The sequence below is a fragment of the Callospermophilus lateralis genome, chromosome 9 (assembly GCF_048772815.1).
Source record: "Callospermophilus lateralis isolate mCalLat2 chromosome 9, mCalLat2.hap1, whole genome shotgun sequence".
Taxonomy (NCBI): Eukaryota; Metazoa; Chordata; class Mammalia; order Rodentia; family Sciuridae; genus Callospermophilus; species Callospermophilus lateralis.
In genome coordinates this window covers 33410848-33435158 of record NC_135313.1, presented here as the reverse complement: position 1 = coordinate 33435158, position 24311 = coordinate 33410848, and the positions used below count along the sequence as shown (strand labels likewise).

General features: G+C 35.2%; 1 protein-coding gene across 1 annotated transcript in view; it reads right to left on the bottom strand.

The window, feature by feature from the left end:
* Catspert (catsper channel auxiliary subunit tau) overlaps positions 1-24311 on the bottom strand; it is a 165073-nt gene that overhangs the window by 7484 nt on the left and 133278 nt on the right. Inside the window, 1 exon segment of the mRNA XM_076866836.1 lies at positions 58-132. Coding sequence (XP_076722951.1) covers positions 58-132 — 75 coding nt within the window.

The window sequence follows — 24311 nt, the reverse complement described above, 5'->3', positions numbered from 1 at the left end:
ATTGGAGAAGCCCAGTAATTAACTATAGTTGATATTGAGATTTAACTCAGGACTCACCTGATATTTTGGTTTCAATTCTATATATTCTGGTCTGAAATGTGATGGAAAGTATTCTTTTGATGAAAAAGCCACCTTATAAAAGAAGAAGTTTTAATTTAAACTACTTGTAATAAAAGGATATTTGTTAAGGTCATTTTATTCTTCTAATAGTCATTAAAGATATAAAATAATTTTTAAACCTAAATAAGTATTTGTCTTATAACTTCTGTTTCAAACTTTTTCAAATAAATGTATATGTACTACTAGCTTCCTTAGTATTATAATTTTGTAAAATCAAAATAATGCACAGCCACTTTAAACAGAAAGAAAAGTAAAAATAAAATAGAACTGTCAGAACAAATGTCATGTGATTTTTAAAAGGTTGTGAAAATCTTCTAAAACTGGAGATGTAGCTTAGTGGTAAAGTGCTTGCCTAGCATGCTCAAGCCCTGGATTCAATTCCCAGAACTGTGAGAAAGGGAGGAAGGAATGAATGGAAGGAAGGAGGGAGGGAGGGAGGAAGAAGGAAGGGAGGGAGAGAGGGAGGAAAGGAAAGTACACTGACATAGCATTTCCTGATGATTCTCATCTTGGCATTATTACATGAATACTATAAAGTGCCTAAAGAAATAATTGTTGCTTAAGCAAGGTATGTGAGAACTATTCTAGAATCATAGAACCATTGAACTTTTGGAGATGAAGCCACTTTAGAGATAATCTAGTCTTAATCCTTATTTTACACAAGAATAGAAAGTTGAAGTTCTTTTCCCCAAGATACCCAGATGATTAGTAGCCTAGATTGTGAGTCCTAAGTCATCATCAGGTACTTCTTCCACCACATAATCAAAACAGCATTGAGGGAGTCTGGGTGGCCTTAGAAGCATCCTAATGTACCTCTACATTGTCAACATGGCCAAGGAAAACTTGACATCACTGTAGAACACTTGACAGTTCAAACCACCATCCTATATGTTATCTCCTTTAGTCTGTGGAAGATTTATTACATACCTGGTCAACAAAATCAATCAGTGAGTGATGTTTTCATTAGAAATACTTTTAGATTATTTTAAGATTTTTACTGTAAGCGGTTAACATCATGACCTTACACTCACATCTTCAGTGGTTTCCCACTTATGCTATTTGTTGCCTTCTCACACAGACTCCACCTCTGCAAGCTCCTCAGCATTCCCCAAGAGTCCCTCTCCTCCAGTCAAGTGTGTCTAATTTTAAATTCCCAAAATACATCTAGTACTTCTTACCTGTTATTTTGCTCATAATGTTTTTGTTTAAATTTCCAAAAATCTCTCTTAAAAACAGTTTAACTTCTAAACACTGAAAAATTTAATTGAATTTACTAAAAAATGAAAATAAATGAGACATCTATGAAAATAAAGTAGAAAAATAAGATTTCTTTTTTTAAAAATTTTTATTTTGCATCATTTTTTTATTTGTATCATTTAAAGTAGTTTTATTTTTATTTGTATCATTTAAAGTAGTTTAAATAAAGCAGTAAGTATGTGTATATTCTTGATGTATATATTTGTATTCTTTTTTTTATTGTTTGTTGTTCAAAACATTACATAGTTCTTGATATATCATATTTCACACTTTGATTCAAGTGGGTTATGAACTCCCATTTTTACCCCGTATACAGATTGCAGAATCACATCAGTTACACTTCCATTGATTTATATATTGCCATACTAGTGTCTGTTGTATCCTACTGCCTTTCCTATCCTTTACTATCCCCCCTCCCCTCCCCTCCCCTCCCCTCTTCTCTCTCTACCCCCTCTACTGCAGTTCATATCTCCCCCTTGTATTATTTTTCCCTTTCCCCTTGCTTCCACTTGTATGTAATTTTGTATAACCCTGAGGGTCTCCTTCCATTTCCATGCAATTTCCCTTCTTCCTCCCTTTCCCTCCCACCTCTCATCCCTGTTTAATGTTAATCTTCTTCTCATGCTCTTCGTCCCTACTCTGTTCTTAGTTACTCTCCTTATATCAAAGAAGACATTTGGCATTTGTTTTTTAGGGATTGGCTGGCTTCACTTAGCATAATTTGCTCTAATGCCATCCATTTCCTTCCAAATTCTATGATTTTGTCATTTTTTAATGCAGAGTAATACTCCATTGTGTATAAATGCCACATTTTTTTTATCCATTCGTCTATTGAAGGGCATCTAGGTTGGTTCCACAGTCTTGCTATTGTGAATTGTGCTGCTATGAACATGGATGTAGCAGTGTCCCTGTAGCATGCTCTTTTTAGGTCTTTAGGGAATAGACCGAGAAGGGGAATAGCTGGGTCAAATGGTGGTTCCATTCCCAGCTTTCCAAGAAATCTCCATACTGCTTTCCAGATTGGCTGCACCAATTTGCAGTCCCACCAACAATGAACAAGTGTACCCTTTTCCCCACATCCTCGCCAGCACTTGTTGTTGTTTGACTTCAAATTGGCTGCAAATCTTACTGGAGTGAGATGGTATCTTAGGGTGGTTTTGATTTGCATTTCTCTGACTGCTAGAGATGGTGAGCATTTTTTCATGTACTTGTTGATTGATTGTATGTCCTCCTCTGAGAAGTGTCTGTTCAGGTCCTTGGCCCATTTGTTGATTGGGTTGTTATCTTATTGTCTAATTTTTTTAGTTCTTTGTATACTCTGGATATTAGGGCTCTATCTGAAGTGTGAGGAGTAAAGATTTGTTCCCAGGATGTAGGCTCCCTATTTACCTCTCTTATTGTTTCTTTTGCTGAGAAAAAACTTTTTAGCTTGAGTAAGTCCCATTTGTTGATTCTAGTTATTAACTCTTGTGCTATGGGTGTCCTATTAAGGAATTTGGAGCCCAACCCCACAGTATGTAGATCGTAGCCAACTTTTTCTTCTATCAGACGCCGTGTCTCTGATTTGATATCAAGCTCCTTGATCCATTTTGAGTTAACTTTTGTGCATGGCGAGAGAAAGGGATTCAGTTTCATTTTGTTGCATATGGATTTCCAGTTTTCCCAGCACCATTTGTTGAAGATGCTATCCTTCCTCCATTGCATGCTTTTAGCCCCTTTATCAAATATAAGATAGTTGTAGTTTTGTGGATTGGTTTCTGTGTCCTCTATTCTGTACCATTGGTCCACCTGCCTGTTTTGGTACCAGTACCATGCTGTTTTTGTTACTATTGCTCTGTAGTATAGTTTGAAGTCTGGTATCGCTATACCGCCTGATTCACATTTCCTGCTTAGCATTGTTTTTGCTATTCTGGGTCTTTTATTTTTCCATATGAATTTCATGATTGCTTTCTCTATTTCTATAAGGAATGCCATTGGGATTTTGATTGGCATTGCATTAAACCTATAGAGAACTTTTGGTAATATCGCCATTTTGATGATGTTAGTTCTGCCTATCCATGAACAGGGTATATTTTTCCATCTTCTAAGATCTTCTTCTATTTCTCTCTTTAGGGTTCTGTAGTTTTCATTGTATAATTCTTGCACCTCTTTTGTTAGGTTGATTCCCAAGTATTTTTTTTTTTTTTTTGAGGATATTGTGAATGGAGTGGTTGTCCTCATTTCCATTTCAGAGGATTTGTCGCTGATATACAGGAATGCCTTTGATTTATACGGGTTGATTTTATATCCTGCCACTTTGCTGAATTCATTTATTAGCTCCAATAGTTTCTTTGTAGACCCTTTTGGGTCTGCTAGGTATAGAATCATGTCATCTGCAAATAGTGATAGTTTAAGTTCTTCTTTTCCTATTTTTATGCCTTTAATTTCTTTCGTTTGTCTAATTGCTCTGGCCAGTGTTTCGAGAAATATGTTGAACAGAAGTGGTTAGAGAGGGCATCCCTGTCTTGTTCCAGATTTTAGAGGGAATGCCTTCAATTTTTCTCCATTCAGAATGATGCTAGCCTGAGGCTTAGCATAGATTGCTTTTACAATGTTGAGGTAAGTTCCTGTTATCCCTAGTTTTTCTAGCGTTTCGAACATAAAGGGATGCTGTACTTTGTCGAATGCTTTTTCTGCATCTATCGAGATGATCATATGGTTCTTATTTTTAAGACTATTGATGTGGTGAATAACATTTATTGATTTCCGTATATTGAACCAGCCTTGCATCCCAGGGATGAATCCTACTTGATCATGGTGCACAATTTTTTTGATGTGCCTTTGTATCCGATTCACCAGAATTTTATTGAGGATTTTTGCATCTAGGTTCATTAGAGATATTGGTCTGTACTTTTCTTTCTTTGAAGTGTCTTTGTCTGGTTTAGGAATCAGGGTGATGTTGGCCTCGTAGAATGAATTTGGAAGTTCTCCCTCTTTTTCTATTTCCTGAAATAGCTTGAAAAGTATTGGTATTAGTTCCTCTTTAAAGGTTTTGTAAAACTCTGCTGTATACCCATCCGGTCCTGGGCTTTTCTTAGTTGGTAGTCTTTTGATGGTTTCTTCTATTTCCTCAATTGATATTGGTCTGTTTAGGTTGTCAATATCCTCCTGACTCAATCTGGGCAGGTCATATGACTTAAGAAATTTATTGATGCCTTCACTATCTTCTATTTTATTGGAGTATAAGGATTCAAAATAGTTTCTGATTATCTTCTGTATTTCTGAAGTGTCTGTTATGATATTGCCTTTTTCATCCCGTATGCTAGTAATTTGATTTCTCTCTCTTCTTCTCTTCGTTAGTGTGGCTAAGGGTCTGTCGATTTTATTTATTTTCTCAAAGAACCAACTTTTAGTTTTGTCAATCTTTTCAATTGTTTCTTTTGTTTCGATTTCATTAATTTCAGCTCTGATTTTAATTATTTCGTGCCTTCCACTTCTTCTGCTGTTGTTTTGCTCTTCTTTTTCTAGGATTTTGAGATGAAGTATGAGATCATTTATTTGTTGGTTTTTTCTTTAAGGAATGAACTCCAAGCAATGAATTTTCCTCTTAGAACTGCTTTCAATGTGTCCCATAGATTCCGATATGTTGTGTCTGTGTTTTCATTTATCTCTAAGAATTTTTTAATTTCCTCCTTGATGTCTTCTATAACCCATTGATCATTCAGTAACCTATTGTTCATTCTCCAAGTGATGCATGATTTTTCCTTCCATCTTTTATCATTGATTTTCAGTTTCATTCCATTATGATCAGATAAGATGCATGGTATTATCTCTACTCCTTTATATTGTCTAAGAGTTGCCCTGTGACATAATATATGATCTATTTTTGAGAAGGATCCATGTGCTGCTGAGAAAAAAGTGTAACTGCTTGATCTTGGGTGGTATATTCTATATATATCAATTAAGTCTAGGTTATTAATTGTGTTATTGAGTTCTATAGTTTCCTTATTCAACTTTTGTTTGGAAGATCTGTCCAGTAGTGAGAGAGGTGTGTTGAAGTCTCCCGTGATTATTGTATGGTGGTCTATTAGACTCTTAAACTTGAGAAGAGTTTGCTTGATGAACATAGCTGCACCATTGTTTGGGGCATATATATTTATGATTGTTATGTCTTGTTGGTGTATGGTTCCCTTGAGCAGTATGTAGTGTCCCTCTTTATCCCTTTTGATTTACTTTGGCTTGAAATCTATTTTATTTGATATGAGTATGGACACTCCTGCTTGTTTCCAAAGTCCATATGAGTGATATGATTTTTCTCAACCTTTCACCTTCAGTCTATGTATGTCTTTTCCTATCAAATGCGTCTCCTGTAGGCAGCATATTGTTGGGTCTTGTTTTGTGATCCATTCTACTAGCCTGTGTCTCTTAATTGGTGAGTTTAAGCCATTAACATTTAGGGTTATTATTGAGATATGGGTTGTTCTTCCAGCCATATTTGTTTATTTATGTTACTAAACATGGTTTGTTTTCCTTTTTGATTATTTTCCCCCCTTTACTGTCCTACCTCCCATTGTTGGTTTTCATTGTTATTTTCCATTTCCTCTTCCTGTAATGTTTTGCCGAGGAAGTTTTGAAGATATGGTTTTCTAGCTGCAAATTCTTTTAACTTTTGTTTATCGTGGAAGGTTTTAATTTCATCTTCCATCCTGAAGCTTAATTTCGCTGGATACACGATTCTTGGTTGGAACCCATTTTCTTTCAGTGTTTGAAATATGTTATTCCAGGATCTTCTAGCTTTCAGAGTCTGTGTTGAAAGATCAGCTGTTATCCTGATTGGTTTACCCCTAAATGTAATCTGCTTTCTTTCTCTTGTAGCTTTTAAAATTCTCTCCTTATTCTGTATGTTGGGCATCTTCATTATAATGTGTCTAGGTGTGGATCTCTTATGATTTTGCACATTCGGCGTCCTGTAGGCTTCTAGGATTTGGGATTCTGTCTCATTCTTCAAGTCTGGGAAGTTTTCTCGTATTATTTCATTGAATAGATTGCTCATTCCTTTGGTTTGGACCTCTATACCTTCCTTATCCCAATGACTCTTAAGTTTGGTCTCTTTATATTATCCCATATTTCTTGGATGTTCTGCTCATGGTTTCTTAATAGTCTTGCTGAGCTGTCTATGTTCTTCTCAAGTTGAAATACTTTGTCTTCATTGTCTGATGTTCTATCTTCTAAGTGTTCTACTCTGCTGGTAGTATTCTCAATTGAGTTTTTAAGTTGGTTTATTGCTTCCCGCATTTCTAGGATTTCTGTTTGTTTGTTTTTTATTACCTCTATCTCCCTGTATAGTTGATCTTTTGCTTCTTGGATTTGTTTATGTAATACATTGTCGAAGTGGTCGAAGTGATCTTTCATTGTCTGATTTTGCTGTCTAATGTCTTCCTTGAGACTCCAGATCATCTGCAGCATGTATATCCTGAATTCTTTATCTGACATTCCATCTGCTGCAGCTATTACCTCTTCTAAAGTTGAGTTGACCTGCATTGCTTGTGGTCCTTTCTTTCCTTGTCTTTTCATATTGCTCGTGTTTCTTTCTGCTTGGTGAAACTGTTGTGTTTTTGAAATTTTCCCCCTATATATTTATATTGCTCTTGTATAGTTGAAAAGTCTTCCTTGCAGGGGCGGGCGGCGGCTGTGCTCCTCCTCCAATTGGGGTGATCTGTCTACCACGCTGGTGGGCCACTGGGACTGTTCTGCCGGTTGGTCGCAGGTCTGCCTACCTTGGAGGCGCGGGCGGCGGCTCTGCTCTGCCCCTACTCCAATTGGTGTGACGTGTCTACCATACCCGCGAACCCCTGGGCCTGTTCTGCCGGTCCGTCGCAGGTCTGCCTACCTTGCAGGTGCGGGCGGCGGCTCTGCTCTGCCCCTACTCCAATTGGGGTGTCGTGACTACCACGCCGGCAGGTCGCTGGGCCTGTTCTGGGTGTGGGCTGCGGCTCTGCTCTGCCCCTACTCCAAATGGGGTGACGTGACTGCCACGCCGGCGGGCCGCTGGGCCTGTTCCGGGCTCGGGAGGCGGCTCTGCTCTGCCCCTCCCCCAATTGGTGTGACGTGTCTACCACACCAGTAGACCGCTGGGCCTGTTCTGCCGGTCGGTCGCAGGTCTGTCTACCTTGCAGGCTCGGGCTGCGGCTCTGCTCTGCCCCTACTCCAAATGGGGTGACGTGACTGCCATGCCAGCGGGTCGCTGGGCCACTTCCAGGCACGGGCAGCGGCTCTGTTCGGCCCCCACTCCAGTTGGGGTGACGTGATCAAGATTTCATTTTTGAAAACAACAACAACAACAACAAAAAAAAAAAAAAAAACAAGAATTACCCCCTAACAAACATGGGGAAATGTGTAAACGGATTTGAAATACTAACATCATTTTCTCAAGGGAGTAACTCTGGAGGAGGGAAGAGTTTCTCCCCTACTTTTACTCTGTTTAACTTTCTATTATTAATTGGATGGTCATCTGATACTTCTGTAAATGCAAAGCTTCAGTAAAACTATAGTGAGAGGAAATGCTATAGGCACTCATGTTAGGAAGCCAGAAAAAGCAAAACAAACCCACATAGGAGCTGCAGCACAGTGGACTGCACACATGTGTCCATTCTCCCACTTTCCAAGGCTTCAGGGCCTTAACTGAAAGCATTATTTCAAAAGGAAAGAACCTATGGTGATACTGGAAATTAGTAGGTGAGACTTCAGGATCCAGAAAGTTCGAGAAAATTCAGAAAATATGGAATTGATTTAATGGAAAAAATCAGGAAAACTACAACTTTAAACATCAGAAATCAGGTGAAGTAAAAATTCAAAGTCAGTATATACAAAGAAAGTCAGATCATGGGGCAGTTTTCAATTTTTAATGAAATAGCTGCATTTAGAACAGAAGGATCACTTGGGCCCTTCATCATTGTTCTCTTTTTCTGTGCTTAACAGAGAACACACTGCTGGCCGTACTATCTTTCCCTAATCACTCACCCAAAAGTCAATAAACTGTTCTCCACAGAAAGTGCCATCTCTGACACACAATAAAGTAGGTGGGTGTGGGTGTGTGGGGGGTGGAATAGAAGTTCATTGAATTAGACAAAGGGGAATGAAGGGAAAGGAGTGGGATGGGAATGGGAAAGACAGAACTTTCCTGTATTCATATATGAATACACTACCAGTGAAACTCCACATCATGTACAACCATAAGAATGGGTAGTTATACTCCATGTATGTATAATGTGTCAAAATACATTCCATGGTCATATATATATAAAAAGAATTTTTAAAAAGTGCCATCTGCCTAGATGAGATTTTATGTGACTTTTGGACCTTGACAGAGAAACAGAGTAGAGCCTGTTGAAGCTCATAGTTCCACATCAGACAACTACAAGGGGATTAAAAAAAAGAACAGAAAAGCTGGGAACAGTGAAGCACACCTATAATCCCAGGGACTGGGAGGTTGAGGCAGAAGGATTATAAATTTAAGTCCAGCTTCAGCAAGAACTTGTCTCTAAATAAATAAATAAATCGTGCTGGGCATGTAGCTCCATGATAAAGTGTTCCTGGTTTCAATTCCCAGCATTACAAAAGAAGTTATATCCATGAAAGAGACAGATTCTTTGGAAATTTCCAGCCATCCAGCCTGAGGTCTTCCATCTGTACATATCCTCCAGGGAAGCATGCCTGTCATCTACACAGAGCATACTTCTACCACCATCATACTCTTCTATCTACAAATTTAAGTGAACAAAGTTTAACAGATATATGGGGAAAGTCAACGCATACAAGTGAAGTTTCTATAAGGACAAAAGGAATTAATTCCAAAGTAAATAGAGAAATATTTCTGAGGAGGGTAGTGAGTTGTGGAAAAGATCCCAAATAGTATCCTCTGGGATATTCAAGAGAATATTGATTTCCACTTAAGTATATAACAGTCATCTCAACTGGGGTATGGGATGTGATACTAGGAATTAAACCCAGGACCTCACTCATGATAAGCACACACCTACTACTAAGCTATATCATGAGCCCCATCATCTTATATTTAAAGTATATAAAACATAACTCTAGATTACCACCCATCCCCCAAACAAACCAACAAAACAGAACATACCCTTGGCTTCTGTTTTTCCTAATCTCAGTCAATGATGCTAACATCTGCTGAATTGTCAAGGCAGAAATCTAAGAGTCACCTTTTATTCCTCTCCTCTTTTTCCTTTCTATAGCTAATCCAATATTAAGTCCTATGACTGCTGCCTTCAAAATACATCAAGTATACAGTCACTTTTCATTAAACTCCCACTATCACTATAGTACCAGCCACCATCATCTCTCTCCAAACAGTGGACTCTTGTTCCCTGTGACAGACTGCTAGTTGTTTTCTGAGAATATATTCTTTCAAGAACCTCAAAAGCTTATATAGGGCAGAAATGTCCACAGCTAAAAAGGATATTCTGGCCTCTTGCAAACAGGAGAGGACACATGACAAAATTATGGCCAACTAGATATAATTGGGAGCTGCTGGGAGAAGGCTCAGAGAGAATATCTTAAATCAGAGACAGACTAAGCTGACAAGAATACACTTCCTTCTTCCTGCTTGGAAAACACTAGGGTGCCTGGAGATAGGGAGTCTTTTGGCAAGTAACAAGAACATGCTGAGGATCACTGTCCAAAAAGGGAACCTGGGTCCCTGATGACATCCTGAAACCACTGCATCACTGTTTACACCACTGTTTATATATAAGTTTTTGTTACTCAGAACTCAACATGGTTCTTAACTGATCTAACAATTTTCACACATACTGAATTTATTCTCCCACAGTAGAATGAAGCTATAAACCACTAATCCAAAAAAACTGAAAAATTCACAAATATTCACAAAATATTGTTATTATTTTAGTTGTAGATGGACACAATACCTTTATTTTATTTATTTAATCTTATGTGGTGCTGAGAATGGAACCCAGGGCCTCACACATGCTAGGCAAGTGTTCCATCACTGAGCTACAATCACAGCCCAACAATTAAATAATTCTTAAACAATCAGTGGGTTATGGGAGAAATTACAAACCCATTACAACAAAAGAAAATGAAAACACAACATACTCAAATTTTAGGGGATGCAGTAAGATCAGTTGCTAAGAGAGAAATGTATGGCTAGAAGATTTACATTAATAAATAGAAAGATCTCAAATCAACAATTCAATCATAAACCTTAAGGAACCAGAAGAAGAGAAAATTAAACCCAAAGCTAAGATAAAGAAGGAAATGATAAAAATTAGAGGAAAATAAAATAGAGAATAGAAAGACAACAGAGAATATGAATAAAACTAAAAGCTGATTCTTTGAAAAAACCAACAGAAATAAGTAACTTTTAGCTAGACTAAGAAAAAAGGAAATACTCAAATTACTAAATTCAAAAATGGAGACAAGATATTACTACTGATATGATAGAAATTACAGGGCATCCTATGAAAATCTGTATACCCAGGGGAATAACTTTGACAAATCCTTCAAAAGAGCCAAAAAGGGGTTTTAAGATGGCAGAATAGAGATGCCACTTTCCTGACTACTCTGTGGCATGAAACCAAGAAAGCAGACAGCTTCTCAGCAAGGTGGTTGGAAAAAGAAAAAAAAAAATGGCAGGGGGTAGGATTTTACAGGAATTTAAAACTGGACATTCAAAGCAGATTGGGGACTCAGGAGGTTGGATATAATAAAATAAGGAAAAAATCCCCAGCAATGCCCGCTGCCTCCAGCAACACTAGCCATAGAAGTCCCTCCTAGAGCAAAGTGGAAAAGGCAATTAAAGGAACTCACATTTTAAAGGAGGCCTGAGGTGTGTCTGGATATGGAGAGTTTAGAGATCAAAGCCTGACAAAACTGAAAGGCATGATGCACAATATCCTTCTGTGTGGAAGAAGCCACCCTCTTTCCTGGCTGCCTAGAGAGAACAGAAGAAGGAACCATTTTTGCAGTGGCTGGGGAGGGTCTGGTAGCTGGGGGAGTTGATTTCTGGAAAATACAGGTCTGGCAAACCTACACACAGCATGACATAGATATGCCTAAGTGACCAGGAGAAAATCAAACATAGAGTGACGTTTATATCAGAGAGAAAATACAGGAAGTGAAAGATTACTTCATGGAAACCCATCCTAATCTCCCCCTCCCATTCCAATCTGGCTGCTTTGTAGGACTAGCTGGGAGAGATGCACTTGGCTAGGAATTTGAAGGGTTGGGACAAGAGAAATTGTTTGAAGACTGAACCCGAGACAGGAAATGTGGGGTCTACAGGTTTCACAGGGGACTAAAAATTGGGTCCCCCACCACAAGAGTAGAACTCAGGAGAGATCCCTGGGGTGCAGTCTTTTAGAATGGACCAGCAATTGCTGGGCCCTAGAGATGCACTGATTTAAAATCTCCATATCAATTGGCATTTAGCAAAGAGCCTGCAGTCCAACTAAATCTAAACTCCACCTCCGGAATACCTCTCTCACTCCAGCAATCCAGATTGTGGAGCATCACGTTCCAGACACCTCAGTAATTCTGCCGAGAAGAGAAGCTGAGAATCTTTGGAACTCCAATGAAAAAATTCTTTAACTTTTCATTGATTTGTTGTCTTTTTTTTCTTTCTTTTCTCTAATTGTGACCTTAATGGTTCATGAACATTTATATACACTCATATTTTTTTCTCATTTCTAGCATTTTTGAAGCCAGTTATTTTTCATGGGTCAGTTTTTTGAAGACTAGGATGCTTGATCAGTATATTTCAGGTTTTTTTTAATTTTTATTTTTAAAAATTATATATATATATATATTTTTTTTTAATTTATTTTTCTCTTACCTGTTTCCCTGGATTCTCTCTCTTCCATTAACAATCAATCTCTATTGTTCTCTTGAACTCTTCCTTTATTATTTTTACTTGTATCTTCTCTCCTTCTCCCGTATAATCATCACATTATATATAATTTCTGTTCTCTCCCCCTGTTCACCATTTGAAATTGTGAAATCTTTTGCAAACTTTCTGTTTTTATTATAGGCAATAACTGATCATATCATTTCGTTTATTGTGACAATACAACTGTAGATGTCATAGCAGAAACTATTTAGTTTAATGCTGTTTATTGTTTGCATTGGTTGTTGTTATTTGTCTCCCCCTAAGTGGTTACCTCCAGGGACACTATAAGTCCACAGGGTAGAAATTCTACTACCTCAGATGCATCCTATCAGATGGGTAGACACACAAACAACATGAAAAAGTAAGGGAATAAATTGCCCCAAACAAACCAAGATAGTTCAATAACAAAATCCATTGACACCACAATGGAAGAAATGTCAGAGAGGGAATTTAGAATGTACATAATTAAACTGATGTGTGGGGTAAAGGATGATATAAGGAGTGAAATCAGAGAGAAAATACAGGAAGTGAAAGATTACTTCAATGAAGAGATGGAGATTCTGGGGGAAAAAATCAAGCAGAAATTCTTGAAATGAAGGAATCACTAGACCAAATTAAAAATTCAATTGAAAGCATCACCAATATACTAGATCATTTTGGAAGACATAGTTTCAGGCAATGAAGACAAAATATATAATTTTGAAAACAATGTTGACCATGGAGAAAAGATGCTAAAAGACCATGAACAGAACTTCCAAGAAATATGGGATGATCTGAAAAAACAAATTTAAGATTTATTAGGATAGGTGAACAAACCAAAGGAATGTACAATCTTTTCAATTAAATGAGAAAATTTCCAAAATCTAAAGAATGAAATGGAAAACCAAATATAGGAGGATTACAGGACCCAAAATATACAAATAGACCTACACCAAGGCACATTATTATGAAAATGCCTAATAGAGAATAAAGATAGAATTATAAAGATTGACAGAGAAAAATAACAGGTAACATTTAGAGGGAAACCAATCCAGTTCTCAAATCCAGTAGATCTTGAAATAATATAGCTCTTAAAGAAAATGAATGCCAGCCAAGCATACCATACCAAGCAAAATTAAACTTCATAATTGACAATGAAATACAAACCTTCCATGATAAACAAAAGTTAAAAGAATTCACCACTAGAATGTCTGCACTACAGCACATACTCAATAATAAGATATTTTAGAAGAAGAAATAAAAAACAAAGTGAAAACCAGCAAAGGGAGAAACTACACTAAAGGAATAGTCAATCAAAGGAGAAACTAATTCAAATTAAAAACTAGAAATAAATCAAAATGACAGGAAATAAAAATCATATCTCAATAATAACATTGAATCTGAAAGGCTTAAACTCACCAATCAAAAGACACAGACTGGCACATTGGATTAAAAAACAAGACCTGAGGGCTGGGGATGTGGCTCAAGCGGTAACGTGCTCGCCTGGCATGCGTGGGGCACTGGGTTCGATCCTCAGTACCACATAAAAATAAAATACAGATGTTGTGTCCACCGAAAACTAAAAAATAAATTAAAAAAAAAAAAAAGAAAAACAAGAGACCTGACAATATGCCCTCTTGAAGAGTCTCAATTCATAGGCAAAGACATGCACAGACTGAAGGTGAAAGGATGAAGAAAAATATATCATTCACATAGAACTTATAAACAAGCAAGGTTTCTATCCTCATATCAGATAAAGTGGACTTTTCAAGCCAGCCAAAGTTAATCAAAAAGAACACTTTATACTACTTAAGGGAATTATACAGCAATAAGACATAAAAATTGTAAATATCTATGCCCCAAACAATGGAGCATACATCAAATAAACATACATCAAATAAACCCTTCTCAATTTCAAGAATCCAAAGGACCACAACACAATAATACTGGGTGACTTTAACACCTCTCTAACCACTAGATAGATCCTCCAAACAAAAATTAAATAATGAAGCTACAGAACTAAAAAATACAATTAATAATTTAGACTTAACAGACATATACAGAATATTTCATCCATCAATAACTAAATACGCTTTCCTCTCAGCAGCACACAAATGATTTCTAAAACAGACCTTAGGTCACAAAGCAACTCTTAGCAAATAGAAAAAAGAGAGAGATAATACCTGGCGTTCTATCAGCTCATAAGGGAATAAAATTAAAAATCAACAACAAAATAAAAAATAGAAACTACTCTAACACCTGGAGACTAAATAATATAGTATTGAATAACCTATGGATAGCAGAAGAAATCAGGGATGAAATTAAAAAAATGCTTAGAGGTAAATGAGAATAATGACACAACATGTTAAAATCTCTGGGACACTATGAAGACAGGGGTAAGAGAAAAGCTCATTTCATTGAGCTCATTCATTAAAAGAATAGAAAGTCAACAAATAACCTAACAGTACATTTCAAAGTCCTAGAAAAAAAAGAACAAATCAACACCAAAAGCAGAAGTCAGGAAATAATTAAAATCAGAAATGAAATTAAAACAAAAGAAACATTCCAAAAAATTGACAAAACAAAAAGTTGAAAAAAAAATGGACAAAATTAGCTAACCTAATGAAGAGAGACAGAGAAAAGCCAAATTACTAAAATTCATGATGGAAAAGGAAATATCAAAAAGGACATTAATGAAATACAGACAATAATCAAACTATTTTGAAAATTTGTATTCTAATAATATTAAATAGAAAATTCTGAAGACACTACCAAATTTCTAGAAACATATGAACTACCCAAATTTTATCAGGAGGACATAGTAAATTTAAACAGATCAATTTCAAGCAATGAAATTGAAGACAACATCAAAAGCCCAGGACCAGATGGATTCTCAGCTTAGTTCTACCAGACCTTCAAAGAATAACTAACATCAATCCTCTTCAAATTATTCCATGAAATAGAAAATAAGGGAACCCCTTCCAAACTCATTCTATAAAGCTAGTATCACCCTAGTACCAAAATCAGACAAAGGCACATCAAGGAAAGAAAATTTCTGACAGTATCCTTGGTGAACATAGATGCAAAAATTCTTAATAAAATGCTGGCAAATCACATACAAAAATACTAAAAAGAAAGTGCACCATGATCAAGTAGGGTTCATCCCAGGGAGGCAAGGTTGGTTGGTTCCACAGATGGAAATCAATAAACATAATTCGTCAGATCAGTAGACTTAATAAAGACAAGAATCACATGATTATCTCATTGGATGCACAAAAAGCATTTGATAAAATTTAGCATCAATTCATGTTCAAAACACTAGAAAAACTAGGTATAGTAGAAACATACCTTAACGTTGTAAAAGTTATATATGCTAAACCCAAGGCCAACATCATTCTAAATTGAAATCATCCTCCAAGAACTGGAACAAGACAGGGATGCCCTCTCTTTCTCCACTTCTATATAACACATCCTGGAAACCCTAGCCAGAGCAACAACAAAAGAAAGAAATTAAAGGGATACAAATAGAAAAAGAACTCAAACTATACCTATTTTCTGATGACATGTTTCTATATGTTCTATATTTATGTATATTTATATCCAAAAACTCCACTAGAAAACTTCTAGAACTCATAAATGAATTCAGCAAAGTAGTAGGATATAAAATTAACACCCATAATCAATTGTGTTCCTATACATCAGTGATGAATCAACTGAAAGAGAAATTAAGAAAACTCTCTCATTCACAATAGCCTCAAAAAAATAATACTTGGGAATCAATCTAACAAAAGAGGTGAAAGACCTCTATAATGAAAACTACAGAAATAAATTGAAGAAGACATTAGAAGATGGAAATGATCTCCCATCTTCTTAGATAGGCAGAATATTAATTCTTTAATATTGTCAAAATGGCCATACTACCAAAAGTGCTATACAGATTTAATGCAATTCCTATTAAGGTTCCAATGGCATTCTTCACAGAAATAGAAAGAGCAGTCATGAAATTCATTTGGAAAAATAAGAGGCCTTAGAATAGCCAAAGCAATCCTTAGCAAGAAAAGTGAAGCAGGAAGCATCACAATACCAGATGTTCGATTATACTACATAGATGTAGTAACAAAAATGGCATGGTATTCACCAAAACAGGCAAGAAGACCAATTACAGAATAGAAGACACAGAGACAAATCCACATATATATAGTTATCTCATACTAGACAAAGGCACCAAAAACATACATTGGAAAAAAGATAGCCTCTTCAACAAATGGTGCTGGGAAAACTGGAAATACATATGTAACAAAATGAAATTAAACCCCTATCTTTCACCATGCACAAAACTCAACTCAAAGTAGATAAAGGGCCTCGGTATGAGACCAGAAACCCTGTGCCTACTAGAAGAAAAAGTAGGCCCAAGTGTACATCATGTTGGCATAGGAACCAACTTCCTCAACCATATTTATAATGCACAAGAAGTAAAATTAATAATCAATAAATGGGATGGATTCAAACTAAAAAGCTTCTTCACAGCAAAGGAAACAATAATGTGGAAAGCGTATGGAATGGGAAAAAATTATACCACATGCACCTCAGATAGAGTAATAATCTCCAGGATATATAAAGAACTCAAAACACTTAACACCAAAAACCCAAATAATCCAATCAATAAATGGTCAGAGGAACTAAATAGGTACTTCACAGAAAAAAATACAAATGGTCAACAAATATATGAAAAATGTTCATTACTAGCAATTAGAGAAATGCAAATGAAAATTACACTGAGATTCTTTCTCATTCCAGTCAGAGTGGCAATTATCAGGAATACAAGTAACAATAAATGTTGTGAGAATGTGTGGAAAATGCACACTCATACATTGCTGGTGGGTCTGCAAATTGGTGCAACCACTCTGGAAAGCAGTATGGAGATTCCTCAGAAAACTTGGATGGAACTACCATTTGACCTTGTCATCCCACTCCTAGGTTTATCCCCAAAGGACTTAAAAATCAGCATACTATATAGTGACACAGCCCATCAAGGTTTATATCAGCACAATTTACAATAGCTACACTATGGAACCAACTTAGGTGTCCTTCAATAGATGAATCGATAAAGAAAATGTGGTACATATACACAATGGAATATTACTCAGCCATAAATAAGAAAAAATTATGGCATTTGCTGGTAAATGGATAGAACTGGAGGCAATCATGCTGAGTGAAATAAATCAATCCCCCCAAACCAAAGGCCAAATGTTCTCTGTGATATGTAAATGCTGATTTACAATCGGTTTGGGACAGGGAGGAGTACAGGTTCACTGGATTAGACAGAGGGGAATTGGGGGAAGAGAGAGGAAATGGGAATGAGAAAGACAATAGAATGAATTGGACATAATTTTCCTATGTTCATATATGAATACATGACCAGTGTGACTCCATATCATGTATAACCACAACCATGGGAAGTTATACTCCATGTATGTGTGTCAATATACATTCCACTGTCATGTATAACTAAAAAGAATAAAAATTTTTTAAAAATTAAAGAGCCAAACTACCAAAACTGACTCAAGAAAAAGCAGACCATATGAATAACTTCCAATAAAAAGACTGAATTTGTAGACAAAAAAACAAAAAACGATCCCTTCTGCATCTTAGATGTTCTATCATAAATCCTCACTCAGAATCTCCTGACCCAGTTGTATGTGAATTTGTTGGCCTCTTATAGCTTTTATGACCAGTTCCCACTGCTTTCCCCACCTGCATTCCAAGGTATGCAAGATGGAGATAAGCAAGCCAGGATCCCCACCAAGTCAGAGCAGACAGACACAATGATCCCCACAAAAGGTTGGCTAGTTCCCTCCAGTCTCCTGAGGGAAACTGGGAACTAGTGTTCCACTACTCATGATCAAGAGTGCTTCTTGGTACCTGGGAGAAGGGGACTAAAAGTGCCACAAAAATTTCCTACTGTTTGAAGTTGAAAAAGTTGATATGGTAATTAAGTATGTTGCATATCAACATTAAATGAATTTAAAACCATAGTAATTGAAGTTGTATAGTAGTGTAGTACAACAAAAGTATATTAATGGAACATAATGCAGACTACTAAAATATCCCCGTGCAAACAAGGAAGTTAGCATGTGGTAATTAACATAACAAATTAGCATATGATAAAGGTAAATGTCAACACAGTGGGAAAAGATGGTCTATGTAGTCAAGATTCTCATTTGCAAATTAGGGAAACTAATTTTAAGAAACACATGTGGGCTGACAAATGGATTTTTTTTTATTTCTTCAAAGAATAAAAGATTTTTTTGTAAACTGGGAGAACAAAAGGACTATAAAATGCATAAGGAAGGTGACAATTGCAGGAAATTTCTAATTTGTTTTTGTGTATGAAACTGTACTTATGTTTGAGAATAAATGCAGTGAATCACTGAAATTAACATTAGTTGATCTAAAATAATAAAAATGAAGATGTCAAAGTTTAGACTTTAAGGAATTATAGACAATGAGTATTTCCTACAATTGAGAGAGTTTGTTTTCTTTTTTATTGTGATTAAAAGAACATAATAGTAAATTTACCATATTAACCATGATTTTAGTATACAGCTCAGTAGTGTTAAGTATTTTCACATTACTGTGTAGCAGATATTTGGAATTTTTCATCTTGTAAAACAGAAACTCTATAATTAATAAGCATTACTTCCCTCAGTCCTTGGCAAACACCTTTCTACTTTTGATTTCTATGGCTTTGGGTATTTTAGATACTTCAGATAAGGGGAATCATGCAATGTTTGTCCTTCTGTGAATGGCTTATTTCACTTAGTACAATGATCTCAAACTTTAAACATAGTATAGTGATCTCAAACTTTAAACATGCTATAGCATGAAAGAGAATTGCTTCCCTTTTAAGATTACTTAATATTCCACTCCATGTATGTACCTGTCCAAGAACATTTGGATTGCTTCTACATCTTGAGTATTATGAACAATGCTATAGTGAACATGGGTGCTCACATATTTCTTCAAGATCCTACTTTGAATTCTTTTGAATGTATACCTAAAAGAGATTATAGGATCATATGGTAATAATAGTTTTTTGAGGATCCTCCATACTGTTTTCCATAGCAATTGCATCAACTACATCATTCTATGTTCTATCAATGTGCATAAGGGTTCAAATTTCTCCATATCCCCACTAACACTTTTTCTTTCTTTTGATAGTGACTAATCTAATGAGTGTAAGCTGATAACTCACTGTGTTCTGATTGGCCTTTCTCATATGATTAGTGATATTGAGCACCTTTTCATATACTTATAAGCAATTGTATATTTTCTTGGTTTCCTGAGTTATTTGATATTTTGTTGTTGATTTAGGAATTCCTTACATAATATGGATATTAACCCATTATCAGATACTTGATTTACAAATATTCTCTCAAATTCCACAGGTTACTTTTTCACTCTGTGACTGTTTTCATTGATGCAAGGAAGTTTTTAAGTTTGGTATAGTTTCAATTGTCTATGTTTACAAATGATTTCAAGTGCTCTGAAATTTAGATCTCAGAAGCCACTTCCAGATAAAGATTTTAACAATTTTCTCAAATTTAACATCAAACCCATGTTCTATTTGTCATTTAAATGGAAACTCCAAATGGTGTTTATTATTTCATGCAGTGAATTCTGTCAATTAAAAAAATTGTAAGTGAGCCATTTAATTTTGAAATAGTTGACATGTGGTGGTGGAATTCTATATATCTTAAGGTGATTGGATTGTAATGTAATAAATCATGCAGGAAACACAGTCTGCATGATTGCAAATTTTAAAAAGAAGTAACGGCAATGTTTTTTATATTGATTGTATTGGTAACATACATTTCAAAACTGATCAAATTGTGAACTTGAAATACGTGCATTTTATTGCATTGCAATTTTAGCTCAAAAAAAGCTATGGAAAAATAAATAAAAATAAAGATATTATTCTCACTATTTTCACACTTAGAAGTTTTATCAATTATCTTAATTTTTTTTAAATGCTTCTTAGGGAATTTTTATATGAATCTACTCATTTGTCATCTTTTACTTAATAATTAATTAGTTTCCAGCTCTCAAATGTATGCAGCAAATGCTAAATACTAGGCAGCAACCTAAATGCTGGGTGACAGTTGCTCTCTTCTCCCTTCCTTACCCCAATAATGGAATAACACCTAAGTATAATCATCCTTAACATGTCCATTTGACTTTAAAGATACCAATGCATTTATGGTTTGCTTTGTAAGTAATATATTTCATTAAAAAAAGAATGTATTGGTTCATTAAGTTCCACGGACTCAGTATGATCAGGAAACTCTCCATGACTGTTCATCTCTCCATATTTGTTTTCATAGGCATCTTTCTTCACTTGGTAGGAAAACCACCATTAGCAGCTATTGCTATAAAAATATAAAGACTTCCTCTTTCAGCATTCTTATATAAATTTCCTGGTCATCCTGGCATCAACAGAAGCAGAATGTTATAAGTATTCGATTGCCAACAAACTAGAGATTAGATGGGGGGTGGAAATGATTTCCTCAGGAAGGGATCCTAGCAGATTAAAACATGTCGACTATGGAAAATTTAATGACATTGAGACAATAGTCTATCCATTTCAGCAAGATATTGGTAGATTCTTACATTATACAGAAAAAATAAAGTATAGGTAGATTGAATAGTTAAACATAAAAAGCATACAACAGAAAAACTTGTAGGAGAATACTTATATAATCTTGGGGAGAGAAAAGACCTCCTAAACAAGTTATAAACTAATAACCACAAAGGAGAAGTTACCAGATTTGATCATATAAACATTTGAAATGGCTAGAACCCCAGAGAATCATACAGATTTTGCTGATCACAAACAGCACAGATGACAAAATCTTATAATTCAGAATACATAAAGCATTCTCACAAATAAACATTCAACCCAATTTGTTAATATGGCAGATTATAAAGTCAACAGAAGTACAAATGAATAAGATGCACATGAAAATTATTTACTCTCATTAACAATCTGAAAAATGCAAATAAAATATCATGGAATATTATTTTTGTGCATCAAATTAAAAAAAACTAAACTGTTGACTGTGGGATAATGGTTATTTTCCTATATTTTCAGCACAAATGCAAAGTAGTATATCTGGTTTCAAGGCTAATCTAGCAGTGCCTATCAAAATTAAACATGCTCATACTCCTTGATCCAACAATTCTACTTCTTGTATTTATCCTACAATATACTTGTATATGTTAATAAAGATAATACTTACCATTTAATAAGTGCCTATTATGTTCCAAGCCCTTTAAAATTCTCTGAAATAGGTGAGAATGTACACATTTTGCAGATGAGAAAACTGAAACTGAGACGTAAATTGCCCAGTTATGTGACCATGGAAATGGAAGAATCTGGATTTGAATCTAGGTATTTCTCCCTCTAAAATCCAAGCTCTTTTTACTATATTATTTCTCTTACCACCACCAAACACTCTCTTTCTTTGGTGAGTAAAATTAAATTCCTCATCTCTCCCCACCTTTTTGCATCCTGACCTTTGGGGAACTGATTTTGAGGCCAGAAAAGGTCAGGGTTCAAACGGAAGCTAATTTAGCATATCTTGAAAGTCTTATTTTATGGAGGGGCTCTAAAAATGTGAAGGAACTATTTAAAAACTGTCACCTGCATCAGCTATGAGTTGAAAGAGATGTTTTCAATCCTTTCCAATTCAGATTAGTACTCCAGAAGTCTGTCTCACAATTCTGCATTCCTTTAACATACTGTGTACTTTAGTTCATAGAAAACTCTTCTTTTAACTTCCAACAACTCCAAGGTTTATTTTCATAGAATTCTGAAGATTTTGCAACTTGTTTGTGAAGCAATTAACTTGGACTTTTAGAAATTTGTTCTAGAACTCTAACATGTCTTCAGTTTATAAATCTGTTGCCCTAGGTGATAGATTCTTTCAAACTTCTAATTCTGTTGATTGCATATGATCTGTTTTATGGGTTGCCAACTAAACTGTCTTTTAATTTTCATGAAGTTTTATATGTTTGTACAGGTTTGAGTATCACCCTTAAGAACAACTTTAAGGTAAGTTTTCTTTTTCTTCTAAAAATCAAATTTTCTTTAAAATTAAACTCTATAGGCCCTAACTATAGGTTCACATGCAGTTGTAAGGAATAACAGAGTCTATGTACTCTTTATCTAGATTTTCTCAACAGTAACATCTTGCAAAACTATAGTACAATTTCACAACCAGGATACTGACATTGTACAGTTAAAAGACGAAGAACATTTCCTCAGGATCCCTAATTTCCTTCTTGCCTCCATACCTTGCATAATCCCTACCAACCACTAATCTGCTTTCTGTTTTTTATAATTTCTCATTTCAAGAATGTTATATAAGTGGAATCATACAGTGTAAAATATTTGGGCATTTTCTTTTTTTTCTCATTCATTATAATTCTCTGAAAATCTTTGAAGATTGTTGTTTGTACTATTACTTTGTTCCCTTTTATTGTCAAGTATTATTTTCTGATATGAATGTGTTGTGGTTTATTGATTCACAACTGAAGGATATGTGAGCTGTTTCTAGTTTGGGGCTATTATAAATATACAGGCATTTTTTTGTGAATATGTAAATCTTAATCTAGGATAAATGACCAGGAGTTCAGTGGCTGGGTCATTTGGTGGCTACACATATAATGTTTTTAAGAAATTGTCAAACTGTTTTCAGGAGTGGCTATAAAATTTAATTATCCACCAAAAAGTTCTCCACATTTCACCAATATTGAGTTTCATCTTGTTTTTAATTTTAGATATGAAATTAGGCCATTCTTCTCCTTCTTTGTTTCGTACATGAATATCCAGTTGTTCAAGCACCAGTTGTAGAAATGTTGTCTTCCTTCCATTGAATTGTTTTTTGTAGAACTGTCAAAATAAGTTTAACATATTTTGTGGGTCTATTTGGGTGATGTCTATTCTGTTCCATTTATCTACATGTCTACTTCTCCTCCAATATCATGCTCTCTTGAATTTTGATTTCTTAATTTCAAGAAAAATGATTTCTCCTGCTATTTCCTTTTTAAAGGAAATAGACTATTTTAGCTAACATGGGTCTAGGCCTTTGTACACACTTTTTGGAATGATCTTGTCTCTGCCTACTTCTAAAAAGCTGTAAGTTAGATAGAATTTGCATTAAATCTACAGATAAATTGGGGCAAATTGATGTATTTACTATGCGGATAATTTCTTTCATTAACTTTTTAAGTTTTATCATACAGATTTTGCATATGTTTTGTTAGACTTAGAAGTATTTAATCCTCTTTGGAATTCTTACAAATTTTATTTATAATAATCTCTCCCATTCCTTAACTATGTCATTGTATTTGAAGTTAGCTCTCTTCTAGACATACAGTACATTGTTAGATCATGTTTTTTATTCACACCATCAGCACTTTTAAGTGGAATTTTTTAGACTATTTAGATTTAAGTCTGCCATTTTGTTATTTCTATTTCTGCTATTCCTCATTTCTCTTTCTCTCCCTTCCTGTGAGCTATTTGAACTACTTTTTAAGAATTTCACCTGGATTTATTTACAGTGTTTTGAGCATACACCATGTATAGTTTCCTTAGTAGTGATTCTCTACATCTTAAAATAAATTTGTGTAGCTTATCATACCCTTCTGATAGTTATATCACTTCAAGAGAAAGATAGAAACCTTATCCATTTAGATCCTTTGGCCATCTCCACTTTTTAAATATAAGTGTCTAAAGTATTTCCTCTAACTCCATTGTGCATGATATCAGATGGTTTATAATCTTTGCTTCAACCATCACATCTTATTTAATACTCCTAAGAAGTAGGATAATCTATATCATCATTCTAATGTTCTTTTCTTTCTGAAATGCTGCCTTTTCTCTCTTCAAATTTTTTTTTTTTGGTTTAGAGAACTTCTCATAGCCTTTCTTTAATAATATGTTTGCTGTCAACAAATTGTCTTAGATTTACTTTAAACATGTCTT